Below are 24,308 nucleotides of genomic sequence, written 5' to 3' on the forward strand. Positions count from 1 at the left end.
GAGAAAGGGCTGGAGGGAGGCAGCATGTCTGGCCTGGCAGGAATAGGCCTTGGGTTACTGCTGGTAATCCTGTCTTCCTCTTGTGGGGTTCTAGGAGGTCAGAATATGAGGACTCCTTGTCGTTTTTGCAAGTGCCTAAGGCATTTGACTGATAACCAGTAGCCACTCCATGGAAGGAAAGTGAGGCAATCTATTTCTGTAAAGATTTAGCTCTGAAACCCAATGGGGGTCACTATGAGTTGGAATTGCCATGATGGCAGTGAGTTAGTCCATGTTCAATTCAATGTTCAGTGTTCCAAGACTGTCATCTGTATCACTTTCATGTGTTTTTTGGGTCTTTGCTGTAGAGGGTGGCTTGGTGTGTCTGACTAAGCTGTTATCTTGGCTCCTACCCCCTACCTTGCCTTTCACTGTGTGGTCTGGAGTCTTAAAAGCTGACAAGCAGCCATGTAGGGTACATTATTTTGTAGAGAAACAAAAGAATAAGTTCATGACAACCCCACATATATTCATGTATGCCTGATCAGATTGTTGACACAATATAGAGACCTGAAGAGCTGGATGGTGCCCAGCCCAGGAATAGAAGTTGATTACAGATCCTAGATAGGATCAAGATCAGTAGAGAGAAGACCACTGAATTAAACAACTCCCTAAAAGCCTAAACAATGCTCCAAGACTTCTGTGTCTTGTCATTAAATGGTATTAGGTGCCACTGAGTTGGTTCTGACTCATAGAGACCCTGTGTACAACAGAATGGAACACTGCCCAGTCCTGTGCCATCCCCACAATCTACTATGCTTGATCTCGGTGTTGTAGCTACTCCTCTATCAGTCTGTTGTACTGTGGTGGCTTGCGTATTGCTCTGATGCTAGAAGCTATCCCACTGGTATTTCAAATACCAGCAGGGTTACCCATGGTGAATAGGTTTCAGCAGAGCTTCCAGACTAATACAGACTAGGAAGGCAGACTTGTTAAGTCCATTTCTGGAAAAAAAAAAAAAACAACCTGGCCACTGAAAATCTCATGAATAACAGTGAAACAATGTCATTAAATGTACCCATGTAAACCAACCTCATTAATCCCTCAAGAATGTTCCTTATTGTTTTCTCAAGGACTCTGCTTACTTGGAATAACAGATGGTAGATGTTTAGGCTCAAGGTTTCTTTTCCCCAAGACCTGTAAGATTTTGTGTATTCCATATGACTTGTTCTTCTACACTATTGTATAACCTTAAAAAAAAAAAAAAATCCAGAACGTTCTTTTATGGCGAGATTGTAAATTACATAAGCAACTTAGTGGCAACTGTTTTTTTTTTTTAACATTTAAGCCAGATTATCAGGTGACAATGATAGAAATTCAAAATGGAGTAAGCACTCATCATCTCACTACTCTCACAAACTTGTAATTTTCCTATGTTGTCTTTCAGCCCTTTAAGTGGGAACCTGACCCCATGAGTGGCAGAGCTTGCCCTTGAACCCAGGTCTGACTCCACAGTCAGTAGTCACCACTAAACACATCACAGACCAAGAAATAACAAAGGCTAGTTTCTAGGTCATACTTTTATTCTTATGGAGCAGCGGCCACATAGCTACAGGGACATGAAATGTTCTTGACAGGAGGCACAGTGCTTGTGGCTGGGGAGACTCATGCCCTTCTTCCTTGGTCCCCATGATCAAGGAAAAGAAACTTCACGCATCATACACTGCCGTATCCACTCCTCACAAACCACTCCTTCTCCTGCAGTAATACTCAATTAAATGACTCATCCTTCCAGCCAAAGAAACTGGCTACAACTCTGATTTTGCAGAAAACATTCATGCAGCCTAGAAACTCAAGAGTTTGGGAGGGGAAAGGTCTACTCATCCCTCCCACCTGCACTCCCCCAGCACCAAGTTTAACTCCACCTGAAGCCACCGCATTGACAGTGACAGGACCGGGTACATGAAGCAGCTTATAATTCAGCTCACCATGCTGGGAAGATGGCCTATTTCAAGTAAGACATTACTGGAGCAAAACATTAACCTGAGGCTGATGTGGTCCCAAAATACTTTCCCTTCCCAACCCCGGGATTCTGGGTGAGGTCTGTGGAAAGCAGGATTTTGGTTTATAGGACTAAGAGTGACAGAGGCTGCTGGCCTCTCTGGCCACACTCAGTGGCTTAGGGATGGCAGCTCCACTGGAGAAATGATGGAGTTTTGCCTGTTGGGTTAACTGAGTTGGTGGAAACCATTCCTCTACAAGAAGTAGAATCATCAGTTCAGCACCAAACAAGGAAGCACACGGATTCACTAGGAGAACTAATGCTACAAGTCACGTGCTTTGCATACAAGCTAAAAAATGAGGTTGCTTATTTTTTTCTTGTGCCCTCTCCAGAGGCCAAATGGGTAAAGGTGATTTCTTTGCCTTCTGAGAACCATGGATGTACCCAGCGTTCACAAGGCCAAGTTAAGACAACTTTACAGAGTGTGCCAAGCCCTGGGTGGAACTGGTGAGCATTCTTCAGCCAAACCATGGCTTTAAGAAGATTCTGGCAACCTGGAGTGGCAAGACTGACACTTCCCTTCAAGTCATGGATCTAACTTTCTGTGACTTAGATGGGAGCTAGTGCTGGGGCTGAAGGACCTGAAATGATGGACAACTCCCAAGTGTCCACCTGGTTCATTTACGTTTCTGCTTACTTTCCATGGGATTTGTACCCATGTTGTTCAAGAACACCTGTGGTCTTTTATAGCAGAAGGGTCTGGGAGGTCTTGGCTGTACTGATGTGATAGATATGAAAATGCAGCTCAGAGGGAACAGGTGGCTTGCCCAAGGTTGCACAGACAGAACAAGGACTAAAACCCAGGCCTCTGGGCTCCAGGCCCAGTGCTCTCACCAGATGTCACACTGCCTGGCACAGCTCACTGAATTCCACCTTCCCTTACATATGCCTTTTTAGATTATAGGTTTTCAGCTGAGGCTGTGCAGTTCATAAGACAGAGCTGCATAAACAGCCAACCTTTAGTAATCAGAGGGGAAGGATCTTGAGGGAATTTCCTTCTGCCAGAACGGAAATGGAGCTAACTTTTCTCTGAGCTTAGGATTAGTAAGGCACTGAAATTAACTACAGCTGGGGTTAAAAAAAAAAAAAAAAACAAATGGTTGGAGAAATCAAAAGTCCATGATCTTCTTTCAGACCTACCAATGAGTCCTCACAGATGTAATGATGGCAGACTCCATTTTCTGGCTTCATGTGGTCCACCCCAGCCCCCATGCCACAGAATGGCATGGAAGTGCCCCCACCATGACTAAATGGGTTCTGGGAACAAGAGGAGGCCTGGAGGGTTGGAGAGGGACCCAGGTTCTCAGGATCAACTTCAGAGTGGAGACCACTTCCTCCACCTGGGGTTCCCAGTCCTAGTCTAGGATAGCCATAAGCCTTAACATATCCTCTCTACTGACAAGGTCTTCTCTGAGTAGGTTCAACAATGGCTAGGGTGGGCTGGCAAGTCCATGTATGAAGGATGGACAGAAGGGGCAGGATGTCACCAAGGACAGCAGACAGAACTTTGGAATAGGACCTGGCTTTGGCACAGCACTTCTTGGGTCTGCCTGCTCCATCTGCTGCCCTACTGAGGCCCCAAGAATGGAGAGGCACCTCTCTTCTCCCCATGAGGAGCTCTTCTGGCTGACTGAGGCAGTGGCAGTACAACTCCAGGGCATCCCCTTCATCATTCCAGCCACACCTGTGCACAGGTGACCTAATGTGGAGCTTTCTGGACTCAACTGCAGAAGCCAAAGCACTTTTGTGGTGCTGAATGGGAAGCAATAATAATAACTGTGACTTACTCAGCACCTACAATGTGACTGACTGGTGCTTGACTTTACAACAACCTGCAGGAAGATACTATTATTCCCTTTGGACAGATAAAAAAAACTGAGGTGTAGAGGGATTAAGTGACTCACCCAGAGTCGTGCAGCTAATGAGTGGCTAAACTGGGAACTGGAGTCAAGTTTGTTTGATTCCAGATCCCAGGTTCTAGGGTGCTAGTAGGAAGCCGCGAGCCTGTCTGGGTGGGGCTACTGGAAGGGGCTTCTAGCTGAAAGTATGGAGCTGGAGAGCAGCTGAACTTCAGGGAAAGGGAAGAGGCCTTCCAACCCTGGGGGGCAGGAGCCACCCATGCGTCTTTTGCCTGGCCAGCTGTGCCTCAGTGCCTGGCGGCCTTGCAGACCTTGTCATACACCTCAGGGAAGGCATCATGGCAGTTGAGCTGCTCCCGCAGCTTGTGGTACAGAGAGCCATCAAACATCTCCCAGAATTCCTCTCGGTTCATGTAGCAATCGGCATACAGCATCTGGAATCTGCAGAGGTGGACAAGAAGGAGAGAACACAAGGAATGGTGTCAGTGGGGCAAGGAGGTGTGAAGGGGGGACATCCATCCAGCCCTACCATGCAGCACGCTTTGCAGCATAGGGGCATTTTGGGAGGGTGTGTTGTGTCAGTGAGAAGGACAGGGCAGGAATGCTGATCCTTGTTTTGTAGATAGGGAAATGGGGCTTGGTGACGATGTGGCTTAGCAGTGGTGGCCCTGAGTGGAACCCAGACTGCTGGGCTCCTCCCTGCAGGTTTGGTCTTCTCCACGCATTGCCTCCCCCACTGGGGGCAGTGTGGCTTTTATTTTTTTATTGATGTTCAACAAACTGCACCTATTTAAAGTGTACAATTTGGTTAAGTCTTGATATATGTATACAACCATGAACTCATCACCACAAATAAGATAATGAACCTCTCTACCACCCCTGAACTTTCCTCCTGACTCTCTGTTACTCATTGCCCTATGCCATTCCCAGGCAAGCCCCAATCTGTCACTATAGAATCATTTGCATTTTAAATTGTTATGTAAGAGAAATTTTACACTACGTACTCTTTTTTTGCCTGGCTTCTTCTAATCAGGATAATTATTTTGAGATTCCCCCATGTTATGTCCATCAGAGGTTTCTTCCTGGCTGTTGTCTGAGCCATACTCAGTCTGTCTTGAGCCTCTCTGTGGTTTTATAAGTCCCTCCTTCCTTGGCTTTAGTCTTTTCAATCTGAAGAGGTCTCAGCAGACAGTGGCCTCTGAATAGATCTAAACTCATACCCAGCATCTACTCCGTGGGGCAGAGTTGGGGTGACTCCTGGGTTTCTGCCTTCAGCAGGGGAGGGGTGTTGGTGTATTCACTGGACAAAGGGGATGCAGGAAGAAGGGGCAAGAAGTCCTGCAGTCCTCCCACCTTACTACCTTCATGGGGCAATGAAGGTCCGGTGGAAGAATTCTCACCTTCCATGCAGCAAACCCGGTTTGATTCCCGGACAGTGTACCTCATATGCAGTCACCTGCGTATGACTGACTCATCTGTCAGTGGAGGTTTGCATGTTGCTATGAGGCTGAACAGGTTTCAGCAGAGCTTCCAGACTAAGAGGGAGGAAAGGACTGACAATCTACTTTCAAAGATCAGCCAAGGAAAACCTGACAGATGGCAATGGTCCACTCTGCAATCACGTAAGAGGGTGGCGCAGGACCGGGCAGTGTTTTGTTCCATTGTGTAAGGCATCGCCACAAATCAGGGCCAACTCAATGGCAGCGAACAATTAGCACCATCTCCATAGCTCGCTTGCTGGATCCAAGAAGCCCATAACTACAGGGTCCGTAGGTGATGAGCTGCTCTAGCCTGGGGGTCCCGGCTCTCAATCCTGGCACCCTGGGTCTTCCCTGCACGCCTGTGGAGTAGTACTCTGAGCCACACTCCCAGCCACTCACCCGTGCACACTTCGGACAAACTTCTCCAACTGCCTCGTGCACGACCTGGCTTCAAAGTGTTTCATGCGTGGCTCTCCATAAGCCCCAATGTCGATGTAGAGCTCAGTCTCATCGCCCTTGGGGTGCACCAGGCCCGGCTGGCTAGGCAGGATGAATGGGCACAGCCAGATGGGGTAGACCTATGTAGACCAGGGAGGGGGAGTTGGTGCTTTTTCTCCCACAAGGAAGCTCACAATAGGGATACCACCCCCGCCCCTGACTGAACAAAGCCTCACCAGCCCCCTTAGGCCTGGTTGAGAATACCCCAATTCTGCCACACTAGAGGATACAATCTGAGGAGGTCACCGAAGTGACGGTCACACAGCTCTGAGACTTTTCTCCCACTGGGACCCTTTCCGAGTGGGCTGAGGCCTCAGAGGACAGCGTGCCCAAGGCTAGGCCATTCAGGAGAGTAGACTGTGGAGTCCACAGCCCGGCTGGTTGCCCTTGCCCCTGCCCTGCCCCGCCCCACCCAGGGGTGCAGCAGAGGCTCACGTGGATGTCATTGTGGAAGGTATTCAGGGTCTGCTGCATGCACTTCATGGGCACCAGCATGTCCTGCACCACATGGTGCTGCTCATACAGCTTGCGCAGGGTCTCGCCCTGGGTCAGCTTCAGGAGGGAGATCTTGGGAGGGACCATCCAACCAAAGAGGTAGCGGAAAATGGGGTTGTTGCCAAAGGGGATGATGTCCTGAAAGACAAAAGTTGGGGATGGAGAGATGGTACCAACAAGGGCTGAATGACTCCCTTGTGCATCCTTTGTGCAATGCCAGGGGTCAGGTCCTCTTGTTCAGTGCTGGACATAAAGAGACAGCACAGGTGCAATTCCCCTATGTGGAGGGGTGTACTGGTGCCCAGTACATCACCATCAGATCTGGGTTTGGTTCTCAGCTCTGGCATTTACCAGCTGCAATGAGCTGGGCTGGCTACTTCTCTGAGTTCAGTTTCCTTATTTGTACAATGGGTACGACAGTAGAGGGTACTGCCGTAAGATATGCTGACAGCATCATGAGACATAATATGGAGCCCAGTGCTCCATACTCAGCCCAGTGTCTGGCACAAAATAATAAGAACCCAATGAACAGTAGCTATCAATGCTGTTCTTTTGGTTGGGTCAGAGTAGCTGGCACAGGGTAGGCAGTCCATAAGTGTTTGAGACATGAATACTGTTCACTGAGAACACTAATATCAGAGAGCTTAAACAGCTTCCCTAAGGTCACCCAGCCAGAGATAGCTCTCACCAGGGTGGGTGAGGTCTGCCTCAGGGTCAGCAGAGAGCCTAAGGTTTACAGCCACCTTTGTGCCTTGCCCAACCACTCTGCCTGGCCCTCCTGGACTCAGCTTCCCAGGGAACCCTCCTGGGCAGAGGCTGTCTCTCCTCTGTGCCTCAAATTGCCACCCCCCGCCCCACCCGAGGGAGGAGCTGCCTCACTCAGCACTGCTTCCTCCAGAGCATAAGCCCTCCTCCCAATCAGCTCCTCTGTGGCTCCTACGTGGTGGCAATCCCAATAGTGAAGGATTTAGCCCCTTGCTCCAAGTCCCACCGTCTCCCTAAACCATTTTCACAGTTCCCTGAGTCCCTGAAGACAAGAACATACATTTATTAATTAGACCATTACAAGTGGCCTACAAGGTCAAAGCCCCAGGTTCTGGGGCTATCAAGATTATTGAGACATGAGCACTGTCCTCAAGGCACTCCCTCAGGCATGACTACAGTACTAGCAACCACAGTGTGGGAAGAGCTGGGACAAAGAGATGCATAGACAGCACAAAAGGGCCAGAGGTAACTTCCCAAAGAAGCCACACTTGCTCGGGTCGGAAGGTTGGGTGACTGTTCTCCTCCATTCCCCTGGAACACCTTCCACAATCACTCCAATGTCTCCATGCCAAAACCAAAATCAAACTCACTGCCGTCAAGTCGGATCTGACTCTTAGGGATCCCTCCTTGGACTTCCGAGGTGGTATCACTACAGAAGTAGATTGCCCTACCTTTCTTCCAAGGAGTGGCTGGTGGGTTTGAACTGCCAGCCTTCTGGTTAGCAGTCAAATGCACTATGCCACCAGAGGGAATTGTCTGCTTTCTTCTCTGTTGCTCTTACATCCTAGAACCAACATCAATGCTTGTCACATAACAGCAGCTCACTAAATAACATGGCTAGCATTGTTTCCTGAGTTTTTTGTTTTTTTTCCCTGAAAAGTGACATGTGCACACAGCAGAAAAATTTCCAATACAAAGATTAAGCCCTTGGCCCTGTTCCCTCTCAGCCCTGACCCCATGCCATTTGCCTCTCACTCCTAATCCTACTCTTCCCTAGTCCTGATCTTACCTTATTCCCTTCCAACCTTAACCTCTTTTCCCTCCCCCAAAGGCAACCATGAGTATGAATTATCTGTGAATCCTTCTAAAAGTATCTGATGCATAGAATGGGGTTTAAAATGAGTAAATGCACGGGTGCATCCATGTGCATGCACACACACACATACACATAATAGCACTAATGAAAAAAAACAACAACAACAAACCTACTGCCATTGAGTTAATTCTGACTCACAGTGACCCTATAAGTCAGAGTAGAACTGCCCCAAAGGGTTCCAAGGGTGTAAATCTTTATGGAAGCATACTGCTTCATCTTTCTCCCACAGAGTCACTGATGGGTTTGAACCACCAACCTTCTGGTTAGCAGCTGAATGCTTTAACCACTGCATCACCAGAGCTCTTCAGCATCCTATAGGGCCCTGCTTATCAACAGATGCTGGAAATGACTGTGCCAGTACACAGAGCGCTACCTCATCACCATGGTTGCATAGCACTATACAGTACATAGGACAAATCCAGCCCACCCCCTGGTTTTATAAATAAAGTTTTACTGGAATACAGACATGCCCATTCATTAACACATTGTCTATCCCTGCTTTCAGACTACAGCAGCAGAGTAGTTGCACAAGAGACTTTTATGGTCCATAAAACCTAAAATATTTACTACCTGGTCCTTTATAGAAATCAGTTGCTGACCCCTTGCTCAACTGCATGGCTGCATCATAATTTATTTAATCATTCTGTACTGGTGGACATTTAGATTATTTTTAGGTTATTCTAATGATTATTCTTTTTACATGTGTCTTTGTCCACTGAAAAGTATCTGTAAGCTAAATTCCTAAAGGTGGAAAATTCTAGTTCCCACAGTGTGTGCCTTTTAATGGATACTATTTCAAGACCTTGCACTATTTTATACTCTCTCAAACAACACAGGAGAACACTGTTTTCCCACACTCTTGCCAGCATGGTGTGTTATCAAATGCCTGGATCTGTCTGTCATTCCTATAGGTGATAAATGAGACTCACTGTAGTTTTGTTTCACGTCTTTAATTCTGATGGAGACTGCATTACTTTTCTCATGTTCAAAAGCCATTCACATTGTTCGTTATAGAAATAGTTAATTATTAGTTCAATGTACAGCTGTTACCACTCCTCTTCCAAAGTCTCAGCCTCAGAAAGTTCACGTTTTAAACAGGTGTCCTGGCCTCCTCCTATCCCAGCCTCTGTTCTGCCCGTGACCCTGGTTTCATGCTTGTCCCTACTTGTGTCAACATATGAAGGTCAGTCACTCCAGAGAACCTTGTTCCAGGCCCTCCCCTCCTTGGCGCTCCAGCTGCCCTTGCCCTTAATCTGTGTCCAGGTTACTGGCTGCTTCTGCTGTACTGGGCTGTGGGGCCCCACTACAGATCCAAGCAGGCCAACCTCAACCCAAACACAGGCCTGTGCAATAGTGTCCCAAGAAACACAAACAACCAAGAAGCCCTGTCATATGCTTTCTTACGGTGTTACTTCCCTGCCGTAGCCAACCACTTATGCTGAAAATGATGATACCGAAGGGAAGGAAAGACAGGGCAACCATAGTTCCTCCTCCTTTTGTCCTCCCTTACTCATCAGTAGTGGTAGATGTGTGTGTATCAAGAAGTGTCACAGAAAATTAAATTTTATGCAGCATTTCCACTGTTGTGTTAAGAACAAAGTACATATGCATGGAGTGTTAAAATGCTTTTTATACTTTCATTGAAAAGATGAACAGTAACAGTCGTTAGTAACTCAAATTTTTAGTTTTTTCTACTTAGAATGCTATAATAGGAAATAGTTATGACAAATTAAGAAAAGCCATGGGGAAAAGGAAAAAGCTTAATGCTTTAGTACCTTCTCAGCACTCATTCCCTGCTTTTTTGCAATGACTAGAGTTGTAGCTTATGTATCATTTGTTTGGCCCAGCTCAGGGAGGGGAAGTGACTGGACCAGCCAGGCCTGGCCCAGGTGTGACAGACCAATCACCTAGAATGCAGCTTCTTCAGGGGCTTGACACCCAGGTCAGGCCACATGTGGTTCAGTAAAGAGCCAGATTCAGAGGAACCTGAGGGGAGGCTGCCAGTGGGAGGAGGTGTTAACCCCAGGGGAGAGAAAAAAGACAGGTGTTTGAAACTGTTTACCATGCTCTCTTTCTAGAAATGTCTTGGCTTCTGCAATTCACAGTGGAATTGCAGCTGTGGTTCTCTGCTCAGATGCCCCCTCCAGGAGGCACCCCTTCTCCTAGCAGTGGGGTATGTTGGTGGTGGAGTCCCTCTCTAGAGAATCACCCTTGGCTGAAGGGAGATACCTCATCATGCCACTTCTTCAAGGGCAGCCCATAACCAATGACCCACTGATGGAGGGCAATGGAAGGAAGGGGTATAAAGTCCTAGGTCCCCTGCCTCAAGGTGAGACGACTCTGGAGAACACTAAGGTAGGGGACAGCAAAATACAACCCCTGGGGATCCAGCCTGCTGGCCAAATCTGGCCCACCACCTGCTTTTGTGGAAAAAAAAAAAAAAATTTGTTGGCTTGGAGTGATCAATCTTGGACAGTGTTTGCATAGGGAGATAGCTTGGGGTGGGAGTGCATGGGAGAGAAGGACATAGGGAAGAGGTAACTATGGGGAGGAAGTGCGAAGGGAGCTGTTATATTGGGGGAATTGCAGTCAATTTCATGAAACAAAATGTGTATGAAATGCTGTATGGAAAATGAATTTGCTTTGTAAACTTTCACCCAAATCACAATAAAAGCTATTATTGCAACACAGCTATGCTAACTTGTCCACACATTGTATATGGCTGCTTTCAGCTATAAATGCAGAGGGGTAAGTAGTATGGTTGCAAAGCCTAAAATATTTATTATCTGGCCCTTTAGAAAGTCTGCTGACCTGTAGATGCCATCATGTTGTCTATATTCATTGTCTCCATATTTCAATTTTAAGCATTTGTCCTCTGACCATCCTGACCTCTCTTTCCAGCTCACTCCCTCTTATACTCTGACTTCAATTCTTCACCCTACTGGGACATCCAATCTACCATATATAACACCCTACAGCAACAGTGGCCTTTCTATCCTCACCCCTCCTTGGCTGGCTTAAGATTTCATTATAATCATGCCCCTGTACCTTCAACAATTTTGACCCACTCACTCTCTATTATACTCTCTTGTAAAATCTCAACCTTGAACCTATCTAAGTCTCTACCTGTTCTGTGTCACCCACACAGCTAAACACATGAAAACCAGAACCATAATGGCTGGTCTCACTGTAAATTCGTGATCACTATCTTAGATAGGCACAGTGTTGCCAGCTATCTTTGTATTTCCCCAGTTAGCTCACTTCCTGCTCTACAAGGGATGATTTCATATCTCCTCACTCAAACCTTCAACACCCTCTCACTCCCTCACTGTCAGCTGAAATCCTGGCTTCCTATTTCATTGAGAAAATAGAAGCAATCAGAAGAGAACTCTCACACCTTCCGCCACCACACAGTTCTCCTATTTGTAGCAATTGTCCTCATGTACACTGTTTCCTCCTGTCCAACGGATGAACTTTCCAGGCTCTCATCAAAAGGCAGCTTCTCCACCTATGCACAGGGCCTATCCCCACTCTTTTCTTCAGGACTTTGTCCTATAAATACACCCCTCTCTCACCCATATTGTCATTTCTCTTCTTTATTAGGTCATTCCCATTAGCTGACAAACATTCTAATCTCTCCTTTCCTCAAACAGTCCATAGAATCCCCCCTCAGCGAGCATCCTACTTCCCTGCTTCCCTTTAGTGTGCAGCTCCTCAGATTTCAGTTGTTAGGGTTTCCATGTCCTCATTTCCTGTTGTCTTGTGAACCCACTCCTGCCAGGCTTTTACTTCCACTGCTCAAGGTCACTAATAACCTTCCTGTACTTAAGATCAGAGGTCAAGTTTTGGTCCTCATCTCACTCAGCAGCATTTAACAGAGTTGTTCATCTTCCTTTCAGAAACACTGTCCTCACTGGGCTCCTGCAATTCCATATTCTCCAGTTTGTCTCCCTTCTGACAGACCACGCCTCCTCCTCAAACCTTTGGGATACCCTGGCTCAGCTCTTGGGACTCACTTTCTCTGTCCATCCTCACTTATAGACTCCCACAGCTTTACTCACATGTTGCTGCTGACACCCACATTTATACCTGCAGCCTTGGCCTCTGCCCTGAAGTCCTCACATAGGTAGCCAGATGCCTGCTTAGATGTCCCACTGGATATCTGACAGGACCTCAAACTGGCATGTCCCAGACCAAACTCATGATTTCTCCATTTATCCCACTCACTTGGCCTCCAAACCTTGGGACTACACCCATATCCAATCTGTCTGAAAATCCTAGTGGTTGGTTCAACTTTCACAGTACCTCCTGGATCTGACACTTCTTTCCTCTTCTACAGCTACTATCCTGGGCAGGCCAGATCATTTCTTCAATTCTTCCACTCTTACCCATCAAACTGAGCCCAATCCACTCTCCATCCAGCTGTCAAAGTTATTCTTTTGAAGTAAAGATCCTACCATGTCTCTTTTCCACTAAAAGTTCCTTACTGACTCTATCACCAAATGAACCTTTTGCTGTTGTGTTGATTCTGACTCATGGCGATCCCATGTGTTACAGAGTAGAAACGAGCTCCATAGGGTTTTCTTGGCTATAATCTTTAGGGACACAGACAGTCAGGGACTTCTTCCATGGTGCCACCCTTGTTCTTGTCAGGTGCCATTGAGTTGTCTCCAACTCATAGTGACCTCGTGTACAGCAGAATGAAACACTGCCTGGTCCTGTGCCAGCCCCACAATCTTTGCTATACCTGAGCCCATCACTGCAGCCACTGTGTCAAGCCATCTCATTGAGGGCCTTGCCCTTTTTCGTTGTCCCTCCACTTTGCCAAGCATGACATCCTTCTCCAGGGAATGGTCCTTTCTGACAACATGACCAAAGTAGGTGAGACAAAGTCTTGCCGTTCTCGCTTCCAAGGAGCATTCCGGCTGCATTTCTTCCAGGACAGATTTGTTAGTTCTTTTAGCAGTCCATGGTACTTTCAGCATTCTTCACCAACACCATAACTCAAAAGCATCGACTCTTCTTTGGTCTTCCTTTTTCATTGTCCAGCTCTAACATGCATATGAGGTGATTGAAAATACCATGGCTTATGTCAAGCACACCTTAGTCTTCAAGGAAACATCTTTGCTCTTCAGCACATGAAAGAGGTCCTTTGTAGCAGATTTGCCCAATGCTAGAAGACATCTGATATCTTGACTGCTGCTTCCATTGGTGTTGATTGTAGAACCAAGTAATATGAAGTCTTAGACAACTTCAATCTTTTCTCTATTTATCATGATACTTCTTATTAGTCCCATTGTGAGGATTTTTGTTTTCTTTATATTGAGGTGTAATCCATACCACAGACTGTAGTCTTCAATCTTCATCAGTAAGTGTTTCAAGTCATCCTCACTTTCAGCGAGCAAAGTTGTGTCATCTGCATAAAATGCAGGTTGTTAATAAATCTTTCTCCAATCCTGATGCTACATTCTTTTTCATATAGTCCAGCTTCTTGGATTATTTGTTCAGCATACAGGTTGAATAAGTACAGTGAAAGGATACAACCCTGACAAACTCCCTTCTTGATTTTAAACCATGCAGTGTCCCCTTGTTCTTTTCAAATGACAGCCTCCTGGTCTATGTACAAGTTCCTCATGAGCACAATTAAGTGTTCTGGAATTCCCATTCTTCTCAATGTTATCCATAATTTGTTATGATCCACACAATTGAATACTTTTGCATAGTCAACAAAACACAAGTAAACATTTTTCTGGTATTCTTTGCTTTGAGCCAAGATCCATTTGACATCAGCAATGATATTCCTGGTTCCACGTCCTCTTCTGAATTCAGCTTGCATTTCTGGAAGTTTTCTGTCAATATACTGCTGCAATCGTTTTTGAATTATCTTCAGTAAGATTTTACTTGCATACAATATGAATGATATTGCTCGAAAATTGCCACATTCTGTGGGATCACCTTTCTTTGGAATGGGTACAAATATGGATCTTTTCTAGTCAGATGACCAGGTAGTTAGTTATCTTCCAAATCTCTTGGCAAAGTGGAGTGAGTGCCTCTAGTGCAGTGTTTTGGTTATCTAGTGCCACTCTGACAGGAATATACCACAAATGGGATGGCCTTAACAAACAGGAGTATATTCTCTTAAGTTTGGGTGGTTAGAAGTCCGAGTTCAAAGTGCCAGGCTCTACGGGCTGTGTGAAAGCCCCTCATCCTTGGGCTTCAGCTCTGCCTCTTGCTCCCGGCACACTTAAGCTAGACGCTTTTTTTCACTCAGACAGCTGCTGGCTACTGAGGATGACAAGCCCAAGGTTGAAAAGTAAAAAGGCACTGTCCTGATCTTACCAAACCACACAGGCCATTCATTCAAGTCCACTGAAAGTCCCAAGGTCAGCAGAGCATGGCAGGCTGCTGAACAATGACACGGCTATGTGCAAGGTTCAAGTGTGCCATAAGCTGGAGACCATTCCCAAAGCTGTTTCTTCTATACGAGAAGTAGACCACATACCCAAAGCAGCTACTAAGCTGCTTGTGGTAGGTCCAACCATGGAGCTGATAGCCAGTCTCATCATGGAAAATAACTACCAGCAGCTGCCCAGCCACTCAACCAGGCCCACCCAAGTTGATGCACAAACATAACCACCACATGCGGCATCCATTTGTTGAAACATCTCAATGGGTATCCCATGAATTCCTGGAGCCTTGTTTTTCACCATTTCCCTCAGTGCAGTTTTGACTTCTTCCTTCAGTACCATTAGTTCTTCATCATATGCCACCTCCTGAAATGGATGAATGTTGACCAATTCTTTTTGGTATAGTGATTGTGTATTCCTTCCATCTTCTTTTGATGCTTCCTGCATCACTCAATATTTTGCCTATAGAATCTTTCAGTATTGCAACTGGATGCTTAAATTTCTCTTCAGTTCTTTCAGCTTGAGAAATGCCAAGCATGTTCTTCCCTTTTGGTTTTCCAACTCCATGTCTTTGCATATTTCATTATAATAATTGACTTTGTTTTCTCGAACTGCTCTTTGAAATCTTCTGTTTAGCTCTTTTATCTGGTCATTTCCTCCATTTGCTTAGCTACTGTCCATTCAAGGGCTAGTTTCAGAGCCTCTTCTGACATCCATTTTGGTCTTTTCTTCCTTTCCTGTTTTTTTTAATGACCTTTGGTTTTCTTCATGGATGATATTCTTAGTGTCATTGCACAATTCCCCCGGTTTTCAGTCATTGGTGTTCAATGCAATCTATTCTTTAAATGGTCTCTAAATTTAGGAGGGATATCATCAAGGTCATATTTTGGCTCTTGTGGACTTCTTTTAATTGTCTTCAACTTCAACTTTAACTTGCTTAAGAGGGGTTGATGGTCTGTTCCACAATCAGCTCCTGGCCTTGTTTTGGTGGAAGTTATTGAGCTTCTCCATCACCTCTTGCCACAGATGCAGTCGATATGATCCCTGTGTACTCCATGTGGCAAAGTCCACATGTATAGGCACTGTTTGTGTTGTTGAAAAAAGGTATTTGCAATCAATAAGTCATTGGTCTTGCAAAATTCTATCATGTGATCTCCAGCATTGTTTCTATCTCCAAGGCCAAATTTTTCCAACTATCAGTGATTCTTCGTTTCCAACTTTTGCATGCCAGTCACCAGTGATAATCAGCACATCTTGATTGCATGTTTGGCCATTTTCAGAGTACAGAAATTGGTAAAAATCTTCCATCTCCTCATCTTTGGCTTTAGTGGTTGGTGTGTAAATTTGAATAGTAGTAGTATTAACTGACTTTCCTTGTATGTGCATAGATATTATCACTGTCAGCATTGTACTTCAGGATAGATCTGAAACACTCTTTGTGACGATGAATGCCATGCCAAACCTCTTCAATTTGTCATTCCAGCATAGTAGAGTATATGGTTATCTGATTCAAAATGGCCAAAACCAGTCCATTTCAGCTCACGAATGCCTAGGATTATCAATCTTTATGTGTTCCACTTCATTTTTGACAACTTCCAATTTTCCTAGATTCATACTTCATACACATCCCATGTTCAGATTATCAATGGATGTTTGCAGCTGTTTCTTCTCATATTGAGTTGTGCCACTTTAGCAAATGGAGGCCCTGAAAGCTCTACTTTGTCCATATCATTAAGGTAGGCTCTACTCTGATGACACAGCTCTTTCCCTGTCATATTCTGCATGCCTTCCAACCTGAGGTACTCACCCCCTGACACTGTTTTGAACAATGTTTCAGGGCTATTCATAAACATTTCCATTAATATATCAGACAGTGTTTCACTGCTATTCACAAGGTTTTCACTGGCCAATTCTTTGAGAAATAGCAGCCTCTTCCTTCTTCTGAGTCTGTCTCAGTCTGGAAGCTCCACAGAAACCAGTCTACCATGGGCACCCCTGCTAACACAGCCTCCGACCTCACAGCAACATGCAAGCCACCACAGCATGACAAATTGACAGACAAGTTTGTCTCCCTTAGCTGTTCCAACCACTCTGTTCACTTTCTGGGCTTCCCCCTACTGTTCCTGCTGGCCCTGTCTACCACTGCTCCCTGCAACAAATTATTGAACCTGGCAGAGAACTAGAGAATGCCATGGGAGGGATGGCTGGTATCAGAATTGGTAAAACAGTTGGAGAATGGGGGCATGTCTGACCTCTGCCTCATAAGAATCAGCCTTGGGCTGTCAATCTTGATCCTTTCTTTTTTGTGACATTAGAGAGGATCAGATGACACCGCCACACCGCTTTTTACATCCACCCTAAGTTCAGGTCCCCTCTCATCGTCATCTCCTCAGAGGCCTCCTCTAACCCCTCTATTTAAAATGCCACTGCCTGTACCCTTCCATCACCCTATCCACAAAACAGCAGAGATCCCTGCTTACATCAGGCCAAGCTTGACACCCACCTCCAGCCCTAGGAGGACTTCTTTTTCTTGTTCTTGTGACCCTCTATAGCAGCAGGATCTGTCTGCTGTTCTCCAAGGACAGAAGCAAGTCTGAGTTCCCTAAAGCACATAGCCCAGCACCCTGCTCTCTGGCACCAAACAGATGCTTAGTAAAAGCTGCTGCTGCTTTAACTGAGGTAGTTGGCTCCCTCAGAAGGAAACAACACTGTTGCCACTAAAGAAGGCATCCTAGTTCCTTACCAAACTCACTGCCGGGGAGTCAGAGCCGACTCATAGTGACCCTGCCTTGGGTTTCCAAGGCAGTATCAGTCTTCCTTCCGAGGAGTGGCTGGTGGGTTTGAACTGCCAACCTTCTGGTTAGCAGTCAAATGCCTTAGGCACTACACTGCCAGAGCCCCTTTCCTTAGAACAAAGGCACTTTTTTCCCTTAGGAAAGAGAGGGTTTGGCTACAATGCTTACCACTTTGTTGCCCTCCCTGCCCAGCTGAAGGAGCCAACAAAACTGGGAAATCTGAGCCTCACCTGGAGCTCCCAGAAGATGCTGCGCGTGTGGCGGTGATAGTAGTGCCTCAGGGGAATGTACTCCAGGCCCTCTTGGTTTGTCTTCAGGTACTTTTCCACGTGCTTGAAGAACCATGGCTTGTAGTAATTGCCAATGGTATTCAGCTGAAATGACAGAGGGCATTGTGATCAGCCTCAGACAAACACCAAGGGCCATCAGGGTGTAACAGTGATACTTGGCTTCTTCGTTGCATGCCTGGCCTTTCAAAGTCCTTTCATGACTATTATCACCTTTGAGACACCCAGAAGCCTCATAAGGTTAAGCACAGCAGGTGTTCTCTAGCAGACAGAAGAGGAGCTCAAAGACATTAAACAGTGGGTCCAGGGTCAAACAACTAGTTCCTGCTAGTCTAGAGAATTTAGCAACCAGCTCCCTAGCCTGGAGCTCTTTTCAATGAGAGCCTTGAAGTGCAAATGTGTCACAATGTCTGTCACAGTGCAGGCTCAATACAGGTGAATTCTCTCCCTCCTTCCCGCCACCAGGTCAGCACTGGCAAAAACCCCTGAGCATGTGTCATCATGTCCCATTCAAACCCATGGCAGCCAGAATTACTTGATCACCACATGTTTCCTGCTGCCTCTTGGCTGGGCTCCACAGTCTTGGGCATAGCTCTTTATCCAGGCAGCAGGGGTCACCATCAAGTGGAGATGACTCTGAAGAATAAACCAACACACCACCCTGGCCCTGGGCTCCGGGTCTCTAACAACTATCAATCTTATATTTAGCTGGTGTCTTCTTCAGTCCAAATAAAGGGTTCAGGACTTAACTTGCTGGGTGCCTGGAGTCACTTAGCTTTTCTGCCTTAGCTTCTTCACCCATGAGATCAACTCTGAGCAAATGCCCATGGACAGAGGTAGGGTGGTATCCTGGAAAGCACCTAGGCTCTGGGATTGGGTAAACCAGGTGCCAGCAAGCAGATTTCAACTCTTGGTGCCCCCGTTTGTGTCAAGAGCAGAAATGTGTGCTTCGTAGGGTTTGTGACCTTTCAGAAGCAGATCACCAGGCCTTTCTGTTGAAGTACCCCTGGACGGGTACGAATCACCAACCTTTTGGTTAGTAGCCCAGTGCTTGTCTGCACCATCCAGGGACTCCTCTGGCATTGGATAGCCAGGTAGCCAGAGCCAAACCCTAGCCCAGTCACTCACAAGCTACATGACCCTAGGCACATAACTCTGCACCTCCATGTTTTCATATATAAAATGACAATAAACTGTATACTTTGGGGGAGTGTTTTGGTGTTAATTAGAAATTATAAGAATACACTGATCAAACCAGCTTAGTGCCGGTGAATGCTCATTCCTGTTTTAAACAAGCCCCACAGCCTTCAGGAGGAAACCAGGCCAGGCCTACTACCTGGCTGCAGATGCTCACCCACATCAAACCAGCTTCTTTGGGGGACAGGGAAAAGGAACTGAGTTTTATGGGAAAAGTAAGATCATACTTAGTGAGGGGATCAGGAAAGGGTGAGGAAGAAGTCGTGAGTGAAATGAAGATCAAAGACTACATCCTTCAGTCTGAGTTACACCTTCACATGAAACAAAAATCCTCAAAACTGAATCAATAAGCAACACCATGGTAAATGGAGAAAAGATTGAGATTGTCAAGGATTTCATTTTACTTGGATCCACAATCAACACCTATGGAAGTAGCAGTCAAGAAATAAAACGACGTATTGCATTGAGCAAATCTGCTGCAAAAGACCTCTTTAAAGTGTTAAAAAGCAAAGATGTCACTTTGAGGACTAAGGTGTGCCTGACCTAAGCCACAGTATATTCAATCATCTCATATGCATGCAAAAGCTGGATAAGGAGGACTGAAGAATCGATGCCTTTGAATTATGGTGTTGGTGAAGAATATTTAATATACTGTGGACTGCCGGAAGAATAAACAAATCTATCCTGGAAGAGGTGCAGCCAGAATGTTCCTCAGAAGCAAGGAAGATGAGACTTCATGTTTTGTACTTTGGACACATTATCAGCAGCCATCTGGAGGACATCAGCTTGGAAGAGGGTCGGCAAAAAAAGAGGAAGACCCTCGACCAGATAGATTGACACAGTAGCTGCAAAAATGAACTCATCAACCACAGCAATAATTGTGCGGATGGCGCAGGACTGGGCCTGCGCCCAGTCATATACAATGTCGCTATGAGTTGGAACCAACTAGATAGTAGTACCTAACAACAACAACAGAGAACAAAATAGTCCATGCAGGAGAATTGGATCGTTGATTATTTTCATAGAGGAACCAGGAGAAGCAGAGATAAGAAGCGAGCAAGCCCTGAGAACAATCCCAATGACATGTGCCGAGTGCCTACTTTCCAGACAGGCACCTGTGCACCTAATGCCTTAGCTCTTTATCCCCTCAGTGACCTGGTGAAGCAGGGCTTGTCCCTGTTTCACTGAGGGGGAACTGAGAATCCTCAAAGTTGAACAGACTCCCCAAGGCCACAGGGCTAGGAATCAAAACCATCACATATAACAAAACAAGGCCAGGCCAGCCAAATAAAAGACCACATACGGGCTGAATATTTATTTCCATCAGGTAGATGCACTCCTTGGAGAGATCAAGCATAAGAGAACAGAAGGGCAGTGTATGCACAGGGAGACCGCTGGGGTAGAGGGGCAGGAGTGCATGTGAGGGAAGGACACAGGGAAGAGGCAACGGGGGAGCAAGTGAGAAGAGAGTTGTTACATTGTGGCAAATTGCAGTCAATGTCATGAGACGAAATGTGTATAAACTGCTGTATGGAAAATGAAATTGCTTTGTAATCTTTCATCCAGATCACAATTAAAAAAAAAAAAAAAGCTAATGTATAATATGAAAAAAATTTTTAATAAATATTATCAAATATGAAAAAACAAAAACAAAAAATAAGACCAGGAATAGACAGCAGACCACCTTTAATGACTGACTCTTGAAGGTACGAGCTATTTAAAAGGAAAAAAAAAACCCCAAACTTAACTTTTTTCCCCCCTGATTCCAAAAGCAATATGCACTCTTTATGAAAACTTCAAACAGTGTAGAAAATGTAAGTTGGAAAGTGAAAAACCCATTACTCTTCAGGGTTAACCACTGATACTGATGTATATTCATTAGGCTTTATTTTCTGTTCACATACACACATGCACGTGTGCACTGTGCACACACACACACACACACACACACTTTATAAAACGTGACCATCCTATGCATGTTGTTAGGTGATGTTGAGTTGATTTGGACTCAAAGCTACCTCTACAGAGTAGAACTTCTTCACAGGGTTTCCTAGGCCATAATCTCTATGGGAACAGATCACCAACTCTTTGTCCTGTGGAACCACTGGGTGAGTTTGAACTGCCAGTTAGCAGCTAAGCACTTAACTGTTGCCCAGCAGGACTCCTTAGCTTACATACACTGTTGGTAATCTGTTCACAAAATCCACTTATGACATACTTGGCTGATCCTGGGCAGGTTAATCTCTTTGAGCCTCATTCTCTATAAGGGAAAGGCAGAGACATTAACTACCCACAAGGTAGCATGGGAAGACTAAGAATCTTATAATGTACTAGTGCCAATCGTGGAGCCTGGCCCACAGTGTGGGTGCAGTACCAGTTCCCTGCCTTTAATTGCCTCCTGCCCTACTCTGTGCTACAGCTAGGCCACCCTTTGCTTTCACTCTCTGGCAGCTAGCACTTGTACCTTATCTGGCCGTCACCCACTCTGCTGATATGCCACTCTGTGGGGGAGGAACCATGGACCACAACATGCCAGGGAATTGAGCTGAAGAACTTGTTTGCCCAAATAAGTTTTAGTGTAGATCCTGAGGCAGGGTAAGGACATATGCTGGCCTCTACCTGTTAATGCAAAGGAGAGTGAAACCAACACGAAACAAAGCAACCTGGCCCAACTCCAGATAGGGCTTGGCAACACACCTAGTCATGATGCCAGCTGCATAATGGAATCGAGACTCTGCAGAACCCTGAATACAGGTGCTGCTGTTGCACATTAACTCATCAGGGCTATCCATGCCAGAGAGCTCGAAAGGAAGGTGGGGGTAGTTTACAGAGCCCAGATTGTCCATATCTCCCAGAATACACTTTGGTTGGGGAGGCCAGGTGTCTGCAGATGTTCCAGTTCCAGCTCTAACACTTGGGTAGCCAGCCCTTCCCATCTCAGGGCCTCCCTGTAAAATAGGGTGGGGTGCCTCCACACAGAGCTTCAGTGAGCCTTACACCAGAGAGTCCATCACAGTGGCTGGTGGCTGTGGCCCATCATAATGCCTGGCGCACAGCAGACCAATTCCTATGCAGCCTTCCAAACTAAAAGGTTTGGAAGAAATATTCCTGCAATGAAATGTCCAAATATCTTAAGGCATTCACCACCCTCTGCCCAGCCCTGTGCCCATCACTCTTCGGGGTTTTGTACCTAAGGGCACTTAACACATGTTTGTGGTCCTTGGGGGTCTGGTCCCTTTGCCACTGATACCAGGGTCTTCTTGGGAAACATGGGAATTGGGTTAGGGTGTTTGAACATGTGAAAAGCTATACAAATTCATTTGTCCAGTCGTAACCTTAGATAGCACCTAGTACCTCAAATAGCTTACAGAAGAGCCAGTGTGGATACAGTGGGGGTGGCAACTCCCCTTGGGCCTCTAGCTGAGCTTTACTAACTCTAACAGCCCTTTAGGGGACATTTCTGAGAAGCTGGATAATCTGTGGTCCAGACATCCTTGCTAGGTGTATCCATTCAACACACACTGAAAAGTCTCCGGCCAGGGTCAGGCAGAGTCAGAGGATGGGAAGGCCAGAGATGGGCCTGGCCTTGAACCTGGGCACTTTGGCTCAGTGCCTCAGAGTTCCCACCTCTGTTCCATGCTTCCCCTCAGCAGTGCTCACCAGTGTCCCACAAGGAGTGGCTGCTCAGTCAACGTGTAGATGAGAACTCTAGAAGCTGAGAGGCAGGGGAATGATCACCAAAGTGGGGAGACAGAAACTGGAATTTAAACCTACCCCTCTTCACTAGCTTTCCCTCTCTGGCCTTATTTCCTTATTTGGAGAGGGGATTGAATAAGATTATTTTTGAGGCCTTTTCAATTTTGAAATTTTTAATTTGATCAATATAGGTCAAAAACCTTAAGAGGTGCTTTTCCTTTGATCTATTACTTCTACTTTAAGACATTATTCAAAATACAGACAAAAGATATTTATTGCTACATGAGGTGGTTAGGTTTGTGTGTCAGCTTGGCTGGGCCTGGTTGAGTGGCTGGGCAGCTGCTGGTAGTTATTCCCTATGATGAGACTGGCAATCAGCTCCATGGTGGAATCTACTGTGAGCAGCTGAGTAGCTGCTTTGGGTATGTGGTCTGCTTCCCGTATATAAGAAACAGCTTTGGGAATGGTCTCTAGCTTATGGCAAGCTTATGGCACGTTTGTACCCTGCATGTAGCCATGTCATTGTTCAGCAGCCTGCCATGCTCTGCCGACCTTGGGACTTAAAATGAACTTGAATTAATGGCCTGCCGTGTGGCTTGGTAACATCGGGACTGTGACATTTTACTTGTCGACCTTGGGTTTGTTTGCATCAGCAGCCAGTAGCTGCCTGAGTGAAGAGATGCCTCTAGCTTCAGTGGGCCGGGGGCAAGAGGCATAGCTGAAGCCCAAGTTGAACGGGCTTTTACACAACCCCTAGAGCCTGGCACTTTGAACTTGGACTTAAAGCCTCCAAACTGTAAAAGAATAAACTCCTGTTTGTTAAGGCCACCCCATTTGTGGTATATTCTCATCAGAGTGGCACTAGGTAACCAGAACACTACATTAATTAAAATAATGAAAAAATTGGAAGCAACTTAAAACTAGGCAAAGGAATGCTCGGCTTTGCAAGTGAGCTGAGAACTGCAAAATAAAACCACGGGGTACTGTTTTTACTCCTATCAGATTGGTGACATGTAAAGAGTGAAACCATCCAGGCTGGCAGAAATGCGGGGAAAAAAACATTCTCACAGTTACCGAGGGGGACTTTTTTGGAGGGCTGTTTGATCTTATTTATCTCTATTTAATTAATGGGCTCAAATCCTTGGGCCAGAAATTCCCCACTTTTGACTCAACCCAGAGCAATGCTAGTACAAGAGGGCAAAAAAAATAAAAACCAAACTCACTGCCATCAAGTTGTTTCTGACTCATAGTGACCCCCAGTTGGGTTTCTGAGACTGAAAATCTTTACGGAAGTAGATTGCCCCATCTTCCTTCTGTGGAGCACCTAGTGAATTTGAACTGCTGACCTTCCAGTTAGCAGTGAAGTGCCTTATCACTACGCTACAAGAGGGCAAGGATGGATATATTATAAAAGAATCTTCAATGCAATCTCATTTGTAAAACCAAGGAATTTTAAGTAATGTAAATGTTTATCAGTGAGGAACGACTTAAATAAGTTATTTCCTTCCAACAATAGAATACTGTTGACAGTTAAGGTTGTGTGTCAGCCTGGCTGGGCCATGATTCTCAGGGGTCTAGCAGTTATATGGTCATCCTCCAAGATGAGATCTGCTATGAATAGCCAATTAGTTGAAAGAGAGTTTCCACAGGGGTGTGGCCTGTTTCCAATATGTATTGGATGGCCTGGCAAA

At 45.8% G+C, this 24,308-nt stretch overlaps 1 protein-coding gene across 1 annotated transcript in view; it reads right to left on the bottom strand.

The window, feature by feature from the left end:
* Positions 1-4,187: 4,187 nt before the first annotated feature.
* The window catches only part of DHCR24 (24-dehydrocholesterol reductase), a 41,170-nt gene continuing 21,049 nt past the window's right edge, over positions 4,188-24,308 (bottom strand). Inside the window, exons 6-9 of the mRNA XM_007945952.2 lie at positions 17,668-17,811; positions 6,315-6,512; positions 5,781-5,959; positions 4,188-4,341 (exon numbers count right to left, since the gene is read on the bottom strand). Of these exons, the coding sequence (XP_007944143.1) occupies positions 4,188-4,341; positions 5,781-5,959; positions 6,315-6,512; positions 17,668-17,811 (675 nt within the window). The remainder of the gene's footprint in view (positions 4,342-5,780; positions 5,960-6,314; positions 6,513-17,667; positions 17,812-24,308) is intronic.

Source organism: Orycteropus afer, unplaced genomic scaffold (genome assembly GCF_000298275.1).
Source record: "Orycteropus afer afer isolate SDZICR_OR568_19922 unplaced genomic scaffold, OryAfe1.0 scaffold00145, whole genome shotgun sequence".
NCBI lineage: Eukaryota > Metazoa > Chordata > Mammalia > Tubulidentata > Orycteropodidae > Orycteropus > Orycteropus afer.